Below are 20457 nucleotides of genomic sequence, written 5' to 3'. Positions count from 1 at the left end.
GGATTAGGTATACTAGAATATAAAAATTTCGGTAAAGGAATCGAAATGCCTAAAGCAGTAGTTAACGTAAAAAATAATTTTGCTATAACCACTATTACGAATATGAGCGAATATAAGACAACGTTAAGTAATATTGAACCCTTAGATATAGAACCATTAGATATAGTAAATACTAATTTTATAAGAAAGATGGAAACTGACGAAGAAACGTCTATTAATGATGATAATATGTTAAAAAGGAATTTAAAAAATATAAGGATAAATCATTGCAACAAAGAAGAAAAAGAATTACTAAAAAATCTTTGTTTCCAATATAGAGACATATTTTATTGTGAAGGCATACCCTTAAGTTTTACTAATAGTATTAAACATAAAATTAAAGTTACTGATGATTCTGCAATATATACAAAATCATATCGTTTCCCGGAAGTTCACCGAGAAGAAGTTAAATCCCAAATAAATAAGATGTTAGCAGAAGGTATAATAGAAGATAGCAATTCAGCGTTTTCGAGTCCCATTTGGGTGGTCCCGAAAAAACAAGATGCTACAGGAAAAAGAAAATGGCGTCTAGTAATAGATTACAGAAAGTTAAACGAGAGAACCGTAGATGATAAATACCCATTACCAAACATAACAGAAATTTTAGATAAATTAGGAAGAGCAAATTATTTTTCGACACTAGATCTTGCAAGTGGCTTCCACCAAATAGAAGTAGACCCACAAGATGTTGAAAAAACAGCCTTTAGTACCCCACAAGGTCACTTTCAATTTAAAAGAATGCCTTTTGGTTTGAAAAATGCACCCTCAACTTTTCAGAGAGTAATAGACAATGTTTTAAGAGGACTAACAGACGAAACATGTATAGTATATTTAGACGATATTTTAATTTATAGCACATCTTTACAAGAGCACCTTGAAAAATTAAAAATAGTTTTCGAAAGACTTAGAAAAAGTAATTTAAAGGTACAATTAGACAAGTCAGAATTTTTACAAAAAACAGTTATGTATTTAGGACATGTAATTACCCCTCAAGGAGTAAAACCAAACCCCGATAAAATCGCAGCTATAAAAAGATTTCCCATTCCAAAAACCCAAACTGAAATAAAAAGCTTTTTAGGATTACTAGGTTACTATAGACGATTTATAAAAGATTTTGCAAAAATTACTAAACCAATGACCAAATGTTTGAAAAAAGGTTCGAAAGTAAACCACGATAAAGATTTTATTGACTGTTTTGAAACTTGCAAACAAATATTAACAAATGATCCTATTTTACAATACCCAAATTTTAGCGAACCATTTATATTAACGACAGATGCTAACAATTATGCAATTGGAGCCGTATTATCACAAGGAAATGTACCAAATGATCGACCCATCGCATACGCCTCAAGAACACTAAATAAATCAGAGACAAATTATTCAACTATAGAAAAGGAGCTATTAGCAATTGTATGGCCCTGTAAACATTTTAGACCATACCTTTACGGAAGAAAATTTTTCATATACACGGATCACAAACCATTATCTTGGCTTTTTAGTCTAAAGGAGCCAAACTCAAAATTAATACGTTGGCGTCTAAAACTAGAAGAATTCGATTATAAAATTATTTATAAAAAAGGAAAACACAATACAAACGCAGACTGTCTATCTCGCATTACAATTAACGCATTAGAAGATGAATCAATAGTAAATAATCCTGGAGACGTAGACGAAGATATTTTAAAGTACCTCCAAAATTTTGCAGAGAATCCATTAGACCAACAACCTTCAACAAGTAACAATAACGAATCGAGAAAAATTAACATTATTTCTGATATAAGAATACCTCCAGACAAAATAAATACACAAGACGAAAGCTCAGACGAATCTACACAACATACAACCGCAAACGAAACAACGAATCAAGGAATACCCATTTTAGACGAAATAATAAATAACAAAGTTCACCAAATCTTAGTATACCCTAACGTTTACCCAAAAACCGATATAACTCATGAAACTTATCAAAACCATAAAATAATTAAAGTAAAATCCCTGAAACTGATAATGAAAAAGATATTTTTGAATTTCTTATGGCATACACAGACCTTAACACTACATTTTATTTGTACTTCAGTAAAGACAACCTGTATAATGATTTTAATAAATATTACCTAAAACATTTTTCTGAAAATGGTCCGAAACTAATTAAATGCACTAGATTAATTAATACAGTAGCAAACGAAGAGGAACAAATAATTTTATTAAAAAACTACCACGAAGGAAAAACTAACCATAGAGGAATTAACGAAACATTTGAAAAATTACGTCAAAATTATTACTGGAAAAATATGAAGACAACTATTACTAATTACATTAACGAATGTTCTATTTGCCAAAAAAATAAATATGGTAGACACACCCCTTATGTCCCACTAATGCTTACGGAAACCGCCAGCAAACCTTTTCAAATTATTCATATAGATATTTTTACATATGACGGTAACAAATATTTGACCCTCACAGACGCATTTACTAAATTTGCTCAAGCTTATTCTATTCCAGGTAAAAACGCAATTCACATTACGAAATCCTTAATAAAATACTTCACTTCTTTCGGCATTCCCCAATTAATAGTAGCAGACAAAGGTAGAGAATTTAATAATGAAGTAATAAAAGATTTATTAGCAATTCACAAAATCAAAGTTCATTTTACTACTCCTGGTCACCATGAATCAAATTCAATAGCTGAACGAATACACTCTACACTAATCGAACATTTAAGACTTCTAAAACAAACGTATCCTAACGAAGATGACCTAATGGACTATGCTCTTATAGCTTACAATAATTCTATTCATAGTTCCACAAAATTTACCCCATTTGAACTAACTTTCGGACATACAGATTCTAGAAACCCCAACGAACTATTTCTTTCCCAAAATTTCTATTCAGAATATATAAATAATCATAAAGACAAATTAAAACACGTTTACCAAAATGTACATGAAAATCTAACACAAAATAAAACTAAAGTAATTGATAAACGAAACGATCAAGGAGAAATAAATTCAGAATTTAAAATTGGACAAGTAGTTTATAAAGTTAATACCCAAAAACGTAACAAAAAACATCAACCATACTTAGGTCCCTACAAAATAACCAAAATTCTTGATAGAAACCGAGTAGAACTTGTACGACAAAGACTTAAATATAAAAAAGACATTAACCAGACAGAAATTATACATATTAAAGAACTAAAGAAACCTCCCGTTGCAGGTTCACCCTCTGGACAACAAACGTCGACGCAAGACGAGACACATCCAAATTCCATAACTTAAACGACAATCCCGGACTTTTACCCCTTCATTTAGGCACAGCCCGAATTCAGACAGATGTTTGGACTTTTATACATATCTATGACATTACAAACATTACTACAAATTTCCTTACTCTACAAAATCAATATGATTCCATGATAAATACCCTTTCAAATACTTCCCAAATTCTAAGCTTTAATAAAGAATTTCAAGACTCCTATCATTTAATCCAAATTTTAGAAAACAAAATTTATCTCGAATTAAGACAATTAAATCCCTTTTGGAATACCAGATCTAAAAGATCTCTATTTGATGGTGTAGGTTCCGCAATCAAATTTATAACCGGAAACCTAGACCAAAACGATGCAAAACGCTACGACGACGCTATATCAACTATAACAAATAATCAAAATAATATTAAAACTATAGTTAACAACCAAATCACCTTATTAAGATCTTCAATAAAGAATTTTGAAAATAATACAAAAATCTTAGCCCATAACCAGTTAATTTTAAGTTCACGAATAACAGAAGTTCAAAACTTAATTAAAGATATAAAGATAGAAAAAGTTGAGACATTTCATTATTTTGCACTAGAAAGACTTGTATCGCAATTTTACACTAGTTTCCAAATTATTTATGATCTTCTAGAAAAAATCGAAGTTGCTATCAGCTTTTCAAAACTAAATACATTTCATAATTCGATAGCCGACCCAGATGAACTATTTCTCGAAATTTTAAACGTTAGTAAATTTCTTAAAAATAACAAATTCCCTTTTGAATTATCTTTGCAAAATATTTTTTTGTTCGAAAAAATAATAAAAATAAAAAGTTATAGTAAAGCAAATAAAATAATTTTTGTACTTGAATTACCCATTGTTGAGATCAATGACTATGATTATTATCATCTTTATTCCTTTCCGACCCGATACCAAACTCATTTTAGAACAATTATTCCAAAATCCAAGTTTTTACTTTCCAATCGATACCAATATGCACTTGCCAACGTTCAATGTCAAAAATTGTTGGAAGAAGAATATTTATGCCACGATGTCCAGTCCATTGAAGTAACACCAACAGCCCCTTGCGAAGTTCAACTAATACAGTACTCAAAATTTGTAAATCAATGTCAATCAGTGCCAACAGAAATTAACAATATAAAAATTCAAAAACTTGAAAACAATAAGTGGATCGTAATAACTCTAAACAAAGTGATTAGTATTCAAAAATGCGACAAAAATTCGGACAATATTCCATTAAACGGTAGTTACTTAATCGAACTCAATAGTGCGTGCGAAATTTATATAGACAATTACGTTTTAAAATCATTTGAACTAAAAACCCCAAACTTTGTTAAAATGGAACTGCCAAATTTAGAAGTGTTACTAAAAACCCCGGTCAGTGATCTAAACTTTAAAACAATAAAAATAGACTCAATAAAATTAGACGAATTAAATAATATTCAAAGTGCTTTAGCAGATCAAGAAAACAAAATAGACAATCTAGACACAGTTCCCATTCATTTTCAACATGTCAGTTTTTATACCATAATTTTATATGTCATAGCAATCATCTTCCTTGTCTACACCATTTGGCAAATATACAGAAAAAATACGAATCCAGAATCACCAAAGGAATCCACAGAACAAGAAAAGAAGGTACCAGAAAATTTTCCATTTCTTCGAACTATGCTACCCCATAGTTCTCATCTAGCCCCGGAGGAGTTAAGAAACCAGAACTGCTAAATCACCAATAATAAAAGGACAGCGTCAGCAAGCTTCACCTCGACCACACCTCGGCGTCACCGAGCTTATAAATAAACTTTTGCATTGTATAGCGTCACTCTTATTTTGCATTTAACTGTAGTAAGTAGTCCCTTGTCAATAAAGTTCTTTTTAAAAACGTTGTTCTTGGACTTAGAAACTTCACTTGCATATAATTTTACGGAGCAGAAACAAGGAAATAAGACGAAACTACAACTAAAAAACTTCTAACTTTGGTAAACAAATTTTTAATAAGAAAAATCTTGAAAATATACTGGTCCAACAGAATAACTAATACACAAAACTAAGCTAAAGAACAAAATGGATTGAAGAAAATAATGAAAATGGATTGGTCATACTTTGAGGATAGATCAAAACAATATAGCAAGACAAGTACTTGAATAGAAACGAGTAAGTAATTAAGTAAGTAAGTAAGTAAGTAAGTAAGTAAGGTATGCTATATTGCCAAAAAATTTTACCAATTTGTGGACAAAGCTTATACAAAATAAAAAAAATACAATAAAAAACAAAAAAATAATAAAAAACTACAAACAAAACAAAAACAGAAACAGACACCAAGTAAATGGCGTGAGTTATACTAATTAATATAATTTTATAGTTATTAAGTAAACATTAAAAAATTAAAAATTTTGCAAACAATATGTATACAACGTCAGAGCAAAAAGAAGGCGAACGAGGAAAAGGGAAAGGGAAAGTAAATCAAAAGTTCTATGCCGCTGCAAATATGTACAAAAGTACTCGAAAGTAATAATCCTGCAAGTCAATTTGCTGAATTCAAATCGTTTATAAAAAAGTCATTCACTGTATAAAAAGCTCTCTCCAGCAAATAAGCTTTTAAGGCCTTGCGAAAAGCGGGAAATGCTGCAATAGATTTGATGTTAGATGGCAGGTGATTGTACATTTTTCTCGAATTGTATAGTATAGAGCACTTAACCAGCTCAGACCGTGGGGTTGGCATATAAAGATTATGCTCCACGTTTCTAAGGGGATAGTTGTGAGTGGGTCTCTCTGGACCTTCTGATGCATGTTTGCAGATTAAACAAACGGATTCAAAAACAAACAACGAGAGGGGAAAATAATGAAGACCAGACAACAGCTGGAAAAGAACTACAACAAGAGAACACGAAAAAATTCACAGGAGAAACGCAGACAAAAAATAGAAGAGTATAAACAGTAAATAGTACACAGTTTATCCAGAGAATAAAAATGAAAGAATATGCGTTGACTGGCCAGTTAGAAATCGTTCATTTTTAACTAGGAAATTCATAAGCGCTCAATACTTCACAAAGAGGGATAGAATTAGAGAGAAAGAGAATGTTAATTGTTAATGTGAAGCAAAAGGTCGCATACAGTTAACGTTTATTTAAATATTGTGACTAAAGTTTCAGAATATCAAATTTTCAGTCTGACAAAACAAACGCAAGAATTGATTAACTTTACTTTAAAACTGTGCAATATACATAAATAAAGACTTTAAACAAGAATAATCTTTAGTGCTATGTACAGGAGGATCGAGAATACCAATAAAATAAACAAGTAATTGAGACATATTTCCTGCATTTTACCTTTACTGCTGCGGTCAGTTTTCCAGGACCAACTCTGTTCATGTTGATTCCAATGGCAGATGGCCGATGACATATCGCTTCTGGAGCATTTATGATATCAATCTTTGTAGTATCAAACACGTGGAAGGTTCTCGTAGCTACGACTTCGTTGTCCCGTAAAATGTTAACTCGGTAGGTCCCTGAAATAGAGTTCAAGAATGAAAAGTAGTTCAAAATTAAGATTGTAAATTTAAAAACTCTAGTTAAATTGGTAACATATGTCAGGGTGATATTTATTGATAATCTGTTGTTCTGATTTAGAACCATTTAAGTGTAAGATACTCGTTTATAAGTTCCATCGTAAGGTACAAAGAAGATAATGAAGTTTGACAAAATATTTTTCCTCTTATTGTACCGTCTCCTTTCAAAGGTTGGCGATCTAAATGGCAATTGTATCTTTGGAAACTGCTGCACGAAATATTTCTGCAGATGAGCGTTCAAACCATTTCCTCAGCTCTTTCAACAACGAATTCATATCTTTCACCTTTCAACACATGACTTAAGTGTTGTATTTTCCTTTCTTCGATTATTCTTACTAATTCTTTTTGATTACTCATGCCCCGAAGCAGGTACCTCATTGTTGGTAACTATTTGTACCCTTGAAATTCTCAGCATCCGCCTGTATGTACATATCAAAGGCGTCTATTCTTTTTTCCGTTTCAAAAGTTCACTGTCCAACATTCACAGCCATACAGCAAGACAGAAAACACATAACATCTGATCATTCGGATTCTGAGCTCTAGACTAAGGCCTGATCTTAAAAAAATGGTTTTATTCATGGTTATGAGTTTTTCCTCGCTTGTTCGTTTCTTGATAGGATTTATTTTTTTTTAGGTTACGGTGGCTATTGACATTTGCTCCCGAATATTTACAGAAGTTATTATTTTTTTGTCCTTTTGTTCCCGATAAAACAGATGTTAAAGATGCCCTCTGGCCAATGGCGGATCTACGGGGAAGGAAAATGAAGAAATTTTTCCCCTAAAAGGACCCAAGGTCCAAAATTAAAGAAAAAAAATTGTTCAAACAAAAAAATATATAAGCTGACATGAAACCGAAACCACAGAAAGACAAATTCAACCCAATGAACACGCTAGTTAGGAAAATTAAGGGAACTGAATCCCTATAAGTTACAGTCGGAAAAATGAAAGAATACCTACCCACGAACGATCACATCAATCACATATTTTGTATTTGCTGTTTTTTTTTCATAAGTAACAAACGAGAGAGATAGATTATTAATAATCTGAATAATATGTGATTGATGTGATAGTTCATGGATATTCTTTTATTTTTCCGACTGTATTATTTATGTCTTTTATTTAATCGGAGTTTATCATTTGGTTGGTTTTTCATTGAAGTTCCCCCTAAGGCAAATTTCCCCTCCCAAGGCAAATTTCTAGATCCGTCACTGCCACTGGCACGAAAAAAATCTTTAATTCTAGTTGACAATTCCGAAATGGCAGACTGTGGATCTGTCTGACTCCTCCAGCATTCCCCATAAGTACGCATCTGGTGGTGTTAGTTCTGATGACTGGTAACTCCCAAAATGCTCGCACAGTATTCGAAGAGACTCCCTGGCAGTATGACAGGTTGTCCCTTCCTGTTGAAACCTTCCTGTTGATTTTAAGCTTGGACCGTTTTTGTGACCTTTTCCGTATGACCGAAAATAGTACTAGTACTCCACCATAAAAAACTTTTCTGCAAAACTGGGAACCATTCTGAAGCACCAAACATTATCACGACATTCACACACGTTATAACGACGTTCGGAAATCACTCAGTACGTTTCGGCGCCTAACACATACAGATTTAAGGCATACGAATTACAGTAAGTACTGTTTATTTTGCTGCATACCGTAGTTCTTGCGCGTTTTCGATTTTTAAGCTATTTAATTAAAAAAGAATAGCAGTACAATCTAAACATTTTCGGCATATCACAAAATCGACATGTTCGGGGAAAATTAGAGTAAAAACGTCACAATACCAAATAAAAGTCACAGGGAGAAACCAGAAGCGATACTCAAAGTACATACTTATATCTCTGCACAATAAAAATGCTGAAACTGACTATAATTTATTTACTTGGTATTCAGAATCTAGCAAAATTGTGTCATATCTCAAAATTCTTTGATTTTCTTAATAAAATACATTCTTACCAGTTTGTGTTAAACTAAACTCTCCTTTGTAATTATTAACAACATATTTAACATGGTGATTATTGGGATCACTAATCTCAATCTTATGGTTATCACTGGGTAGATCAATATAAGCTGTAGCACCAATTTGGAAATACTGCGTGGATTCAATTACGCTGCAGTGGAACGGACTACCAACCACTGTCATATCGTTGAATGTTATGTTCACATAGTGGTCTTCAGCTGTAAGGGGAACAAAAGTGACGTCGTACAGGCCTCTTGCGCAGGCTACCACTTCAGCTTTGATGGTGGTGTGCTGTGTCGACACGACCAACTCTAACGTGCCTTCTCCAGCTTGGGCTGCATCCACACTGAAGGTGACTGGTTTGCCCACTTCGGCTGGTTCTGGAAATTAGATTTATCTAAGTGTTACATTACTGAAAGGGTACAAAGAATTATATAAAAGTGATTTAAATTAATACTTTCGTTATTTCGTTAATATTCTCGCATTGAAAATGTATCATCAGATCCGTAATTTCTGACTGGAATCCTTTTTTTTTTCTTTTTTTTTCTGTTTCAATAGTCAAAAGTAAAATTATAGCCTTTGATAGTAGTTATGAAACTGTGGGAAATAGAGTAAATACAGAAATATGGGCAATCAAAAAACAGTTATTTAAAAGGTATTAAGCTGTTTCTCTGATACTGGAAGGACTAATTTTAATTATTTTTTATGTACCTAGTTACCAGAGAAAAAAGTCAACACCTATTGCTCGATTACATATAGAGCTTAATTTTACGATGGAACTAGCTGTCTTTTGTATTATATAGATTCATTGTGTAATTTTAATATACAATAAAAGGTTGATTAATGGGTAGTTAATATTTATACATCTTAAAATATTTCATTGTTTTTTTCGTCTCAACACATTATGCTAAGTTATTACTTTTTGTACACTCCAGTGTACCATTTCTTCTTCTTCTTCTTCTTCTTCTTTTTATATAGACATTACTCTGTCTGTTTTTCAATGTGCCTCCAGTAAGTTGTCATTCCATCTTTTTCGTGGTCTTAGCACTGATCGTCTTCCTATTGGAGAACCGTCTCTCGCCGTCCTTACTACTCTATTTGTTGTCATTCGGCTTATGTGGTCGTTCCATTCGACTCTTCTGCTTTTTACCCAGTTATTAATATTGTCCACCTTGCATCTCCTTCGTATATCTGCACTTCTAGCTCTATCCCACAGCGTCTTACCATCGATGTTTCGCAATGTTTTCATCTCCGCTGTTTCGAGAAATCTTTTTGTCCTCTCTGTGTCGGGTCGTGTTTCTGTCGCGTATGTCATTATTGGTCTGATGACTGTTTTGTAAATTCTGCCTTTCACTTCTTTTCCGATGTTTTTATTTCTCCATATTGTTTCATTCAGGCAGAGGTGTAACCAGGATGAACCTGTCTCTGGGGGATATGGAATAATAATGGTTTTAAGCGTATAAAGCTCAAAGTACATCCAAAAGGGGGGGGGTTATAACCCCCAAAACTACCCCCTGGTTACGCCTATGCATTCAGGCAACCTGCGGCTATGTTTGCTTTATTCACCTTATCTTCCACTTCTGTTTTCGAGCTTTCCGTAGCTGCATAGTGTGATGCCTAGATATTTAAACTCCATGACTTGTTCTATTATTTGACCCTCCAGCTCTAATTTACACCTTATTAGATCTGCTGTTATAACCATGCATTTAGTCTTTTTTGGGGAAATTAACATGTTAAATTTTCTAGCGGTTATATTAAATTCGTGCAGCATACGTTGTAAATCATCTTCACTTTATGTTGTTCTGAAGCTATTTCCTTGTGGTATTTTTATAATAAACTATTTTTAATGGGAAATAAGCCACAATTTTACCAAAAAAATGATTTTATTAACGTTTCGAAGCCCAAATCGGGTTTCGTTGTCAAAATACAAAATACAAATAAATGGAATCTCTAACGCGAGAATTTTACTGTCATCGTTGCATTTGGTTGTCTTTTTAACGACAGATCACATGCTATGATTTTTTTGTGACGGATATTCTTGAGTTGGAATTGATTTCATGTAATCGAATGAACTATCTTTTAGTAAAGTCGTCCCAGGAACGCAACTCATAAATATTGGCGATATCATTTTAAAGTCTTCTACTTTAAAATGTATAATATATGTCTGAATTGCCGATATAAATGAGTCAGATTAAATAAATTAATAGAAGAATTTTTTTACTAAGCAACAACATTTTTGTTTAATTCATTAATATTTTTTGTATTTTGACAACGACATCCGATTTGGGCTTCGAAACGTTAATAAATTCATTTTTTAGTAAAACTGTGGCTTATTTCCCATAGAAAATGTATGTATACACCGTTCTTAGGCGTCAACGCCCTTCGGTAGGGATCTATGGAGGAGTATCACCAAGCCGGAAGCCCTTATCCCTTCCCGTACCGCTCCTCCATAGGCCGATCAGACGCCAGTTTATTCCAGACCAAGCCGTAGACTCTATTGAGTTTTATACTACGGCGTTGGCCTTTTATAAATTTCATGACCTAGCTGAGGCTCGAACCAGCGACCGCAAATCGCAAATCCACTAAACTTGTCGATAGACTGAGCCCCAGCTAACTGGACCGTCAAGACCGACTCCCATAGAAAATACTTAATTATAAAAATGCCACAAGGAAATAGCTTCAGAACAACATTAAAAATATGGTTATATTTTACTTTAAAATTTATTCTACTTTAAAATGTATAATAATAGACGTCTGAATTGCCAATATAAATGAGTCAGATTAAATAAATTATTAGAAGAATTTTTTTACTTAGCAACAACATTTTTGTTTATTTTAGTAATATTTTGTATTTTGACAACGAAACCCGATTTGGGCTTCGAAACGTTAATAAAATCATTTTTTTGGTAAAATTGTGGCTTATTTCCCATTTAAAATAGTTTATCATCTTCACTTTGAGAGATTAGTATTGCGTCGTCTGCATAGCAGATTATTTTAAGTTGTTTTTCTCCCATTTGGTTTCCTTTTTTTGTTCTTAGTTTTTTTATTATTCCACTAGTTGAACACACTTTTAAATACTATAGTGAACAATCCTACAATGTACAAAAAAATCCAAGACAAGTTTTCACATGTGTATGTATAAGTGCAGAAACAGACGAGCCACTCTGCAGCGCTACTGAGTGGCGCCACAAAGTGGCTTAGACAGGCGATTTTGTAGCGCCGACGACTAACGCTGCGAAGTGGCCGTGTGGAAAGGTTTGGCATTAGTTTTTTCAGGTTGTGGCTCTTGAAAAAGGCCAAGGCTCTTGAAAAAGGCCAAGGGATACGGTTGAAGGTTGATCTAGCTTTTCCGATGCGCGCTCTTATCTCTTGGTTGTTGGTCCATTCTTCATTTATTATGGTGCCGAGGTAGTTGTAGTGCCTCACTCTTTCTACAGAGATTTGGTTGATGTAGAGTTGACCTTCTGTCCGATAACATCGGAGATATTATTAACTGGACAATACTATACATTACTACTGAATGAATTAAAAGCAGACGCTGAAAAGTCCTTCAATTATTGTAGAATGTCCAAAGGTGCCTTCGATGAGCTTTATAGTTATCTTAAAGAATATGTATATTGAAAGAACCGATAAAAACATGTGAATAAGTATTCCTCAAGAAAGGCTTATAGGTAATTTTTCTAACTGTTTGGGAGCAATAGATGGTAAGCACGTGAGGATCAATAAATACCATCTAAACTTTTTAATGCGGTGCTAGAACATGCTTTTAAGAATTTGGATTGGATGACAAAGGGAATAAAAATACACTGCGCGTCAGAGAAAACGCGCATCCTACAAAATGGGTCATTTTTATGTCTCGAATTTCCTAAACCTGTTGTCCTTTTTAAGTGATTTTTTTAATATGTTATACCCTTATTATTTAACAATATGGCTGTAATAATATTGTTGCTAGACAGGTTAATCATCATTGTATGCCGGGTGTACCAATCAAACTGTTTTTTTCTCAACGTTCACCACACCCTGTGGAATATTCTAGCGTTTATAAAATACTGAAATTAAAACCCAACTTTAGCCTCAGGTTTTCTTCACATTCTTTTTTTTTAATCATTCGCATATGTTGGATAATAAAAAAGTTGGTACTTTAAAACAACTAGCCATGTTCTTCATTAATACAGGGTGTTTCTAAATAAGTACGACAAACTTTAAGGGGTAATTCTTATAAACATACAGGGTGCGCCAAACCTCTGGTCTTCTTTGATTACGGCTAAACTATGAGATATACAAAAAAATGTTTATAACAAAACTAATGTGTATCAAAGAGGTCTATAATTTAAAATTATTTTCAATTATACAGGGTGAGTCAGAATGACGGTATGAACCAAAGTTTTATTTTTTTAAATGGAACACCCTGTATATTAAATCATTTTTGAATATATTATTTAAAAATATGAAAAATTTGTATAAGGTCTTATAGGCCTAAAGTTAATAATTTTCGAAATATTTACATTTTTATTGAGAAAAATGGTAATATTTATAGGGTTGTGGATTATGTTTCCAAGGAAATAAAAATTTAGGTGATAGGTCAAAGTTTTTAAAATATAGTGTTATTTTAAAATAATTTAATATTTTTTACTTTTAGCCATAAAACATACAGTGTGATCACTATTTGCAAATACAAAATTTTCTCATTTTTTTTAAATGGGACACCCTGTATATTAGTTTTGCGTTTGGTAGTAAATATTACAACCTTTCTTTTGGTATAAGGTTGTATGTACCTAGCATGTTTCGTTTTGTAGATATTTTAAAAAACTATAGATTTTACGTTTTTGCGGATTTTTTATTTAAAAATTTTTTTGCAAAAAAAATAATTATAATCTGGTTTTAGAAACATACACTAAAATATAAAATATGAAAATAAAAACGTAATTAAAGATTAAAATAAATCGTATGCTAGTACAATTCAATTGAATTTAATAACTTTAAATTATTTTACAAAAAATATTTTACCATATTAATGAATACATAAATTAGTTACTAAATTAAATAAACAACCAAATTTTAAATCAATCGTAGTAATTCTTCTACCGCAGCAACTTTCCTATACCAAATTAATTGTTAGTTATATTGTATTTACGAGTAAGATCAGTTAATAACTTTTTAATTTACCTACATCTTGAGAACGTATAAAGTATGCTTTGAAACAAATGAACGTTATGGAAGTATATTAAGAAGTAAATAGTATCTATGTACCTACTCGTGTCACAAAATCTGGTAATAATTTCTAATGGTTTCGCCCAAAACAAATGTCATATCCAAAAATGTTTCGGTTAAAAAATTAAAATTTAAAATAAAAAAAATTGTTACAAAAATTTCAACTACAAAAGTATTCCCAGTTTTTGTGACACCAGTAAATACTATTTATATTAATAAATAATTTGGATGATACATTTAACATTCATTTGTTTCAAAGCATACTTTATAATAATTTTTATATTCTCAAGATGTATGTAAGTAAATTTAAAAGGTAAATTAAAAGTTTAACTAAATACAATTTAACTAACAATTAATTTGGTACAGGAAAGTTGCTGTAGTAGAAAAATTACTACGGTTGATTTAAAATTTGATTGTTTATTTAATTTAGTAACTAATTTATGCATTCATTAATATGGTAAAATATTTTTTGTAAAATAATTTAAAGTTATTAAATTCAATTGAATTGTACTAGCATACGATTTATTTTAATCTTTAATTACGTTTTTATCTTCATATTTTATATTTTAGTGTATGTTTCTAAAACCAGATTATAATTATTTTTTTTGCAAAAAAGTTTTTAAATAAAAAATCCGCAAACACGTAAAATCTATAGTTTTTTTTAAATATCTACAAAACGAAACATGCTAGGTACATACAACCTTATACCAAAAGAAAGGTTGTAATATTTACTACAAAACGCAAAAGTAATATACAGGGTGTCCCATTTAAAAAAAATGAGAAAATTTTGTATTTGCAAATAGTGATCACACTGTATATTTTATGGCTAAAAGTAAAAAATATTAAATTATTTAAAAATAACACTATATTTTAAAAACTTTGACCTATCACCCAAATTTTTATTTCCTTGGAAACATAATCCACAACCCTATAAATATTACCATTTTTCTCAATAAAAATGTAAATATTTCGAAAATTATTAACTTTAGACCTATAAGACCTTATACAAATTTTTCATATTTTTAAATAATATATTCAAAAATGATTTAATATACAGGGTGTTGCATTTAAAAAAATAAAACTTTGGTTCATACCGTCGTTCTGACTCATCCTGTATAATTGAAAATAATTTTAAATTATAGACCTCTTTTATACACATTAGTTTTGTTATAAACATTTTTTTGTATATCTCATAGTTTAGCCGTAATCAAAGAAGACCAGAGGTTTGGCGCACCCTGTATGTCCGCAAATGCTTCGTTTTCGAGCTACGGGATGTTGAATTTTTTCTTACAAACTGACAATTTATTTATTGCTCTAAAACCGATTGAGATATTCAAATGAAATTTGGTAGGTTGTAAGAGGTAGTTATTGCCAGGACCGGCGATAACGGGCCTGCAAGGGATGCACTGCAGGCGGGCGCCCTTGTTTGGGGGGCGCCAAAATGAACTTTTTTTCTGCTGGTGGTATACACAATACTAATTTAAGAAACCCGAAGGACGCCTATTATAATATTGCAGGCGGGCACCTTTTACCCTAGCGCCGGGACTGGTTATTGCGCATTATTTGACATACAATTAGGAATTTTATATTCACCATTGGCGTGCATACGAGTAATATGACCCGTATGTCATATGTCCCGGTGGTGATATTATCCGTATGCACGCCAATGGTGAATATAAAATTCTTAATGTATGTCAAAAAATGCGCAATTACTACCTCTTAAAACCTACCAAATTTAATTTGCATATCTCAACTGGTTTTAGAGCAATAAATAAATCGTCAGTTTGTAAGAAAAAATTCAACATCCCGTATCTCGCAACAATATTATCTTATATATCTTATATATTATTTTATATATATCAAATTGACTTGCTACAATACAAAAATTTTTTTTTTTGTAAACGTAGTCAATAAATTTTTAAATCTTTGAATCGGAAACGAAGCATTTGCGGACATATGTTTATAAAGCAAACGGTCATTATTTTTTCAGGAAGAATTACCCCTTAAAGTTTGTCGCACTTTAGAAACACCCTGTGTTGATGGAGATCATGACTAGTTGTTAAAGTACGTAACTTTTTTATTATCCTAGATAAGCGAATGAGTAAAAAAAGAATGTGTGTGTACTTTGTACGCACGTAAGAAGATATTCTTCTATTATATAATAGGTAATTTAAACGAAGTAAATATACTTAAAAGGTTATTTGTACTTATTTTATTTAAAAATCAAACTAACTTTCTTATCTACCACTTTCAAAAAAGAAGAATATCTTCAAAAATTATATAATAATATACTTACAATCATAAAATCTATAAAAAAAAATAAAAAAATAATAACTTGCTTGGGGCTTGAACCCACTTCACGTCTACCGCGCCGTACGAAAGTTGACGCCATTTCAAACTGCACCAAACTCTCGTATATACGTCATGTGGGAATATACACAAACTAAACGTTTACACCATAAATTTATATGAATTTAATAAAATTATTAGTTCGATTTTTGTCGAAATAAAATACAACAAAATATAGAGTAAGAAAACGATATATGAGATGAAGATTTGTAGAAAGTTTGTTCGTAATCAGATTATGTAAATTAAAGCATTGCCTACTAATAGATAACTACATTATTTTGTTTACATTTTCCAAATAGATAGGTATTGAAATTATTAGGTATTTCCAACTGAAACATTTAGAATTACGTACCTGCGGCTTTTCAAAACTATTTAAAAAGTCACTATAATTATAAATTTAATTTTATTTCTGTCCACACATCAATAAAAACTAATATTATACAATATTTTTGTTTACCGATAACCTCCATATTGAACAATTATTGACAGATCATTTCAAAATTTCAACACCCAATCAGAGCCCGTATAACAACTAATACCATACTGTCGGTGTGCGCATGCGCGCGTATCAATCAAATTTTACCCTCAATCGATTCGCCGCTAAAGAAGAATATCTTCAAAAAATAATGTTAAGAAAACCTTAGGATATAGTTGGGTTTTAATTTCTTATAAATGCTAGAATATTCCACATGGTGTGGTGAACTTTGAGGAAAACACAGATTAATTAGTACACCCGCTATACAATGACAATTTACCTCTCTAGCAACAATATTATCACAGCGACATTGTTAAAGAATCAGGCTATAATATATTAAAACAATTACTTATATAGGACAACAGGTTTAGGAGATACGAGACATCAAAAATGATCCATTTTGTAGGGTGCCCGCTTTCTCTGACGCGCAGTGTAGATGGAGAATATCTAAACAACTTATGTTTCACCTATGATATAGTTATAATAGCTGAGGATATAAATATAGCAAGAGAGATGGCACAGGAGCTCGTTGTGGCTACAGAAAATGTATGTTTAAATATATACATTTCGAAAACAAAAATAATGACAAATTTGGTACCCAACCAGAATGGCATTTTTATTTATATCAGAATTTACGACTAATCATTGGAAGCTATATGGCGCTGCTTTGAGTGGCTCATCTGTTTTTGCACTAAAAATAACTGGTTTTGGGACCAAAAAATTAAATTCGTTAGTAGTTACGTTAATATTTTCATATTATTATTTTTGTTTACTGAGCGCGAGATTTGAAACATTACATATGATTCATTGTGTAAGACATTATGGTTTGCAATTATTTTTCCACAAGGATTGCCTAAGCATTTAACTGTATTACTTACTTGGTGCATCTTTAAGACTCAATTCGTTAATAGACGTATTCAAATCACCCTTCCGTTCGGGCAATCCCGTAACAATAACTTTGTTGACGTCGTAAACGTTGCAGCTGAATGGTGATCCTATAACATGCTGATCATTGATCAGTATTGCAATGGAATGGCGTCCCACTGATTCTGGTATGAACCTGGCTATGTAAGTATCTCCATTAACTATCAATTTGGTTGGAATGGTTTTGCCATTGGGGGCTGTAGCTAGAACCTGAGGTTCTCCACCTAAAAAATACGTGAGAAAGTTAAATTGAGAAGAAAAATTATATTTGCTTATAGGTAATATATGATTTGATATAGGTAACCAAATTATATTGACTATTGACTTAAGCCAATATCAATCTTCAGTAACAATCCACTGTATAGATGAGGCTGCAGGTGGATAGACTACATGCTAAATAGAAGTGGAATATAAGTATCGCTACTGGGGGATACACTGTCAGCACAAGTAGCCATTGGCTGTTCACGGGAAGTCTTTTGTTCGTCTATGCGTTGAGAGCTAGACTCAGCAAAGATAGATATCATGTTCTACAGATATGCGGATGATAGCAGTTAGCATCCTCAGCTCATGGCAAAGTTAATGGCGCAATTCAGAGATAGAATGGAAGAGACTGATTGGGATTAGAGATTGATCTTCAAATATAGAGCTTAACATAAAAGCCCAGATGTCTAAAATCATGAAATTTACCAAAAGCAGAAATTTAGAAAGATTAGTTTCTCTAAACTGGAATGATACAATTCTAAGTTTTGCATGTTATTGTTTGCTATTAGATGTTGATAAAATGAGAGGAGGATTAAAGTAATATATTAGAATTTTTACCTGTTACTCCTTCAATTTTTATTTCAGCTGGATGACCAACTGCAGCTAGTTCTATGCCACTTCCCGATACTGGAACTCTAGGCTGTGTATTGCCAGGACTAACTTTACAATTAAATGGGGAACCAGGTACAGGTTGTCCATTGAATCTAAAACATACAAATAATAAATCAATGACACTAAGCAGACAATTAAAAATATCATATTCTAAAATTATTATTAAAGCCCATTGACGCGGCGGTGCGATAAGTACTTAGCCTACAAAAGAAAAACGAAAATTTTGGAAAAGTGGCGATTTACTTCGTAACATACTCCCCTTCCAGCTCAATACTCGTGAACCAGCGACCCTTCAACATCTTTAACCATTCTTAAAATACATTTCTCGAGGTCTACAAAGGAGGCCTCCATAATGGCGATGAACTCATCATTCGACTCAAATTTCTGTCCGGCCAGTGACTTTTTAGAGTTTGTAAACAAAAATTCGCACTTGGATAATACCGTGGTTGGAGCAGCAGTTTTATAAAAATAGTTGTAGAAATTTCATGTAAACTATATAACGAAAGTGTTTTATTTCTTATAACATTTCTGATTTTACTAAGAATAATGGGAAAACTTTGTAATACAGTGGAACCTCGATTATCCGTCTCTCCATTAACCGTCACCTCTGTTAACCGTCAGGGTCCGAACATAATAAGTTGTATTGAGTACATTATAAGTACATATAAGCAAAAAATTGAGTCATCAATTCATTTTTTTGAGCATTGTGATAAGCCAAACGAAATTCGCTGAAATGTACAGTGTACAGTGCGGTAACAAATGAAGTTATGGCTGAATCAACTGTTTTGTTTTCGTTGCCTAAAGATGACGAATGGTTAATTTGTGATAAGGACGCAAATGAATATCGATTGCTGACAGATGATGAAATCGTTGAAATGGCAAAACAGAGGCTGACGAAACAGGTTTAGAAGCTGAAACAAACTTGGAATTTAACGGTGGCGACGTCGATGATGCTTTTGCAACTGACAGACAAAGATTTGCCTAAAGAAGCTAGAGAAGCTGCATCTCACATGCAACCATTCATCGAGTGGTATTTGGTATTCTCGACAAAAAGAATTCAATAAAGTAGATTGCATGATCTTACGCCGAATAAGAAAATCAGCCCTTGCAAAATTTGAAGCATCAGTAAAACAAACAAAGATTTCAGAATATTTTAAACCAAATTCGACAATATTAACGCGAACACAAATTTCTCTTATATAATCAAAGAAAACATACAAATAAAGTTTGAGAGTTTTATTATCAATTTTTATTTTTTTATGTTCTGTTAGCCGTCTTTTCGATTATCCGTCATACCCTTGGTCCGGTGCCCTGACGGATAATCGAGGTTCTACTGTAGTAGCAATAATATCAGTCTTAGATATCGTTTTCTGCATTGCTGATCATGTATGGTCAATACTATTGTATGGAACGGAGGCCTGGACGCTCAACATGATGCTGATAAACAAGTTAAAAGCCTTTGAACACTGGCTTTTTTATAAAAGAATTTTGAAAACAGCTTGGATAACTCACACCACCGACACCAACGATAATTTCCTGAGATACAGATAGGGAGCTGCTAAAGAACATCTAAGTTAGAAAAGTTAGATACCTAGGACACATAATGAGAAACGAAAAATATCGCCTCGCGCAACTGATCAATCAGGGGATGATTGAAGGAAACGAGGTCACGGCAGACGCCAGATTTCATGGCTTAAAAATATCAGAGATTGGACCGGCCTTGATTCAGCATATTTGTTTAGAATAGTAACTAGGAGCCAGCAAAATTAACGAGA

At 32.3% G+C, this 20457-nt stretch overlaps 1 protein-coding gene across 3 annotated transcripts in view; it reads right to left on the bottom strand.

The window, feature by feature from the left end:
* LOC114324271 (filamin-A) overlaps positions 1–20457 on the bottom strand; it is a 219180-nt gene that overhangs the window by 24009 nt on the left and 174714 nt on the right. For all 3 annotated transcript variants that reach the window (XM_050658770.1, XM_050658776.1, XM_050658785.1), the window contains 4 exons: positions 18629–18774; positions 17764–18033; positions 8847–9230; positions 6652–6830 (listed from right to left, as the gene is read on the bottom strand). In XM_050658770.1, the coding sequence (XP_050514727.1) occupies positions 6652–6830; positions 8847–9230; positions 17764–18033; positions 18629–18774 (979 nt within the window). The remainder of the gene's footprint in view (positions 1–6651; positions 6831–8846; positions 9231–17763; positions 18034–18628; positions 18775–20457) is intronic.

The sequence above is a fragment of the Diabrotica virgifera genome, chromosome 1, assembly GCF_917563875.1.
Source record: "Diabrotica virgifera virgifera chromosome 1, PGI_DIABVI_V3a".
NCBI lineage: Eukaryota > Metazoa > Arthropoda > Insecta > Coleoptera > Chrysomelidae > Diabrotica > Diabrotica virgifera.
This window is presented reverse-complemented; position numbering and strand designations above follow the sequence as displayed.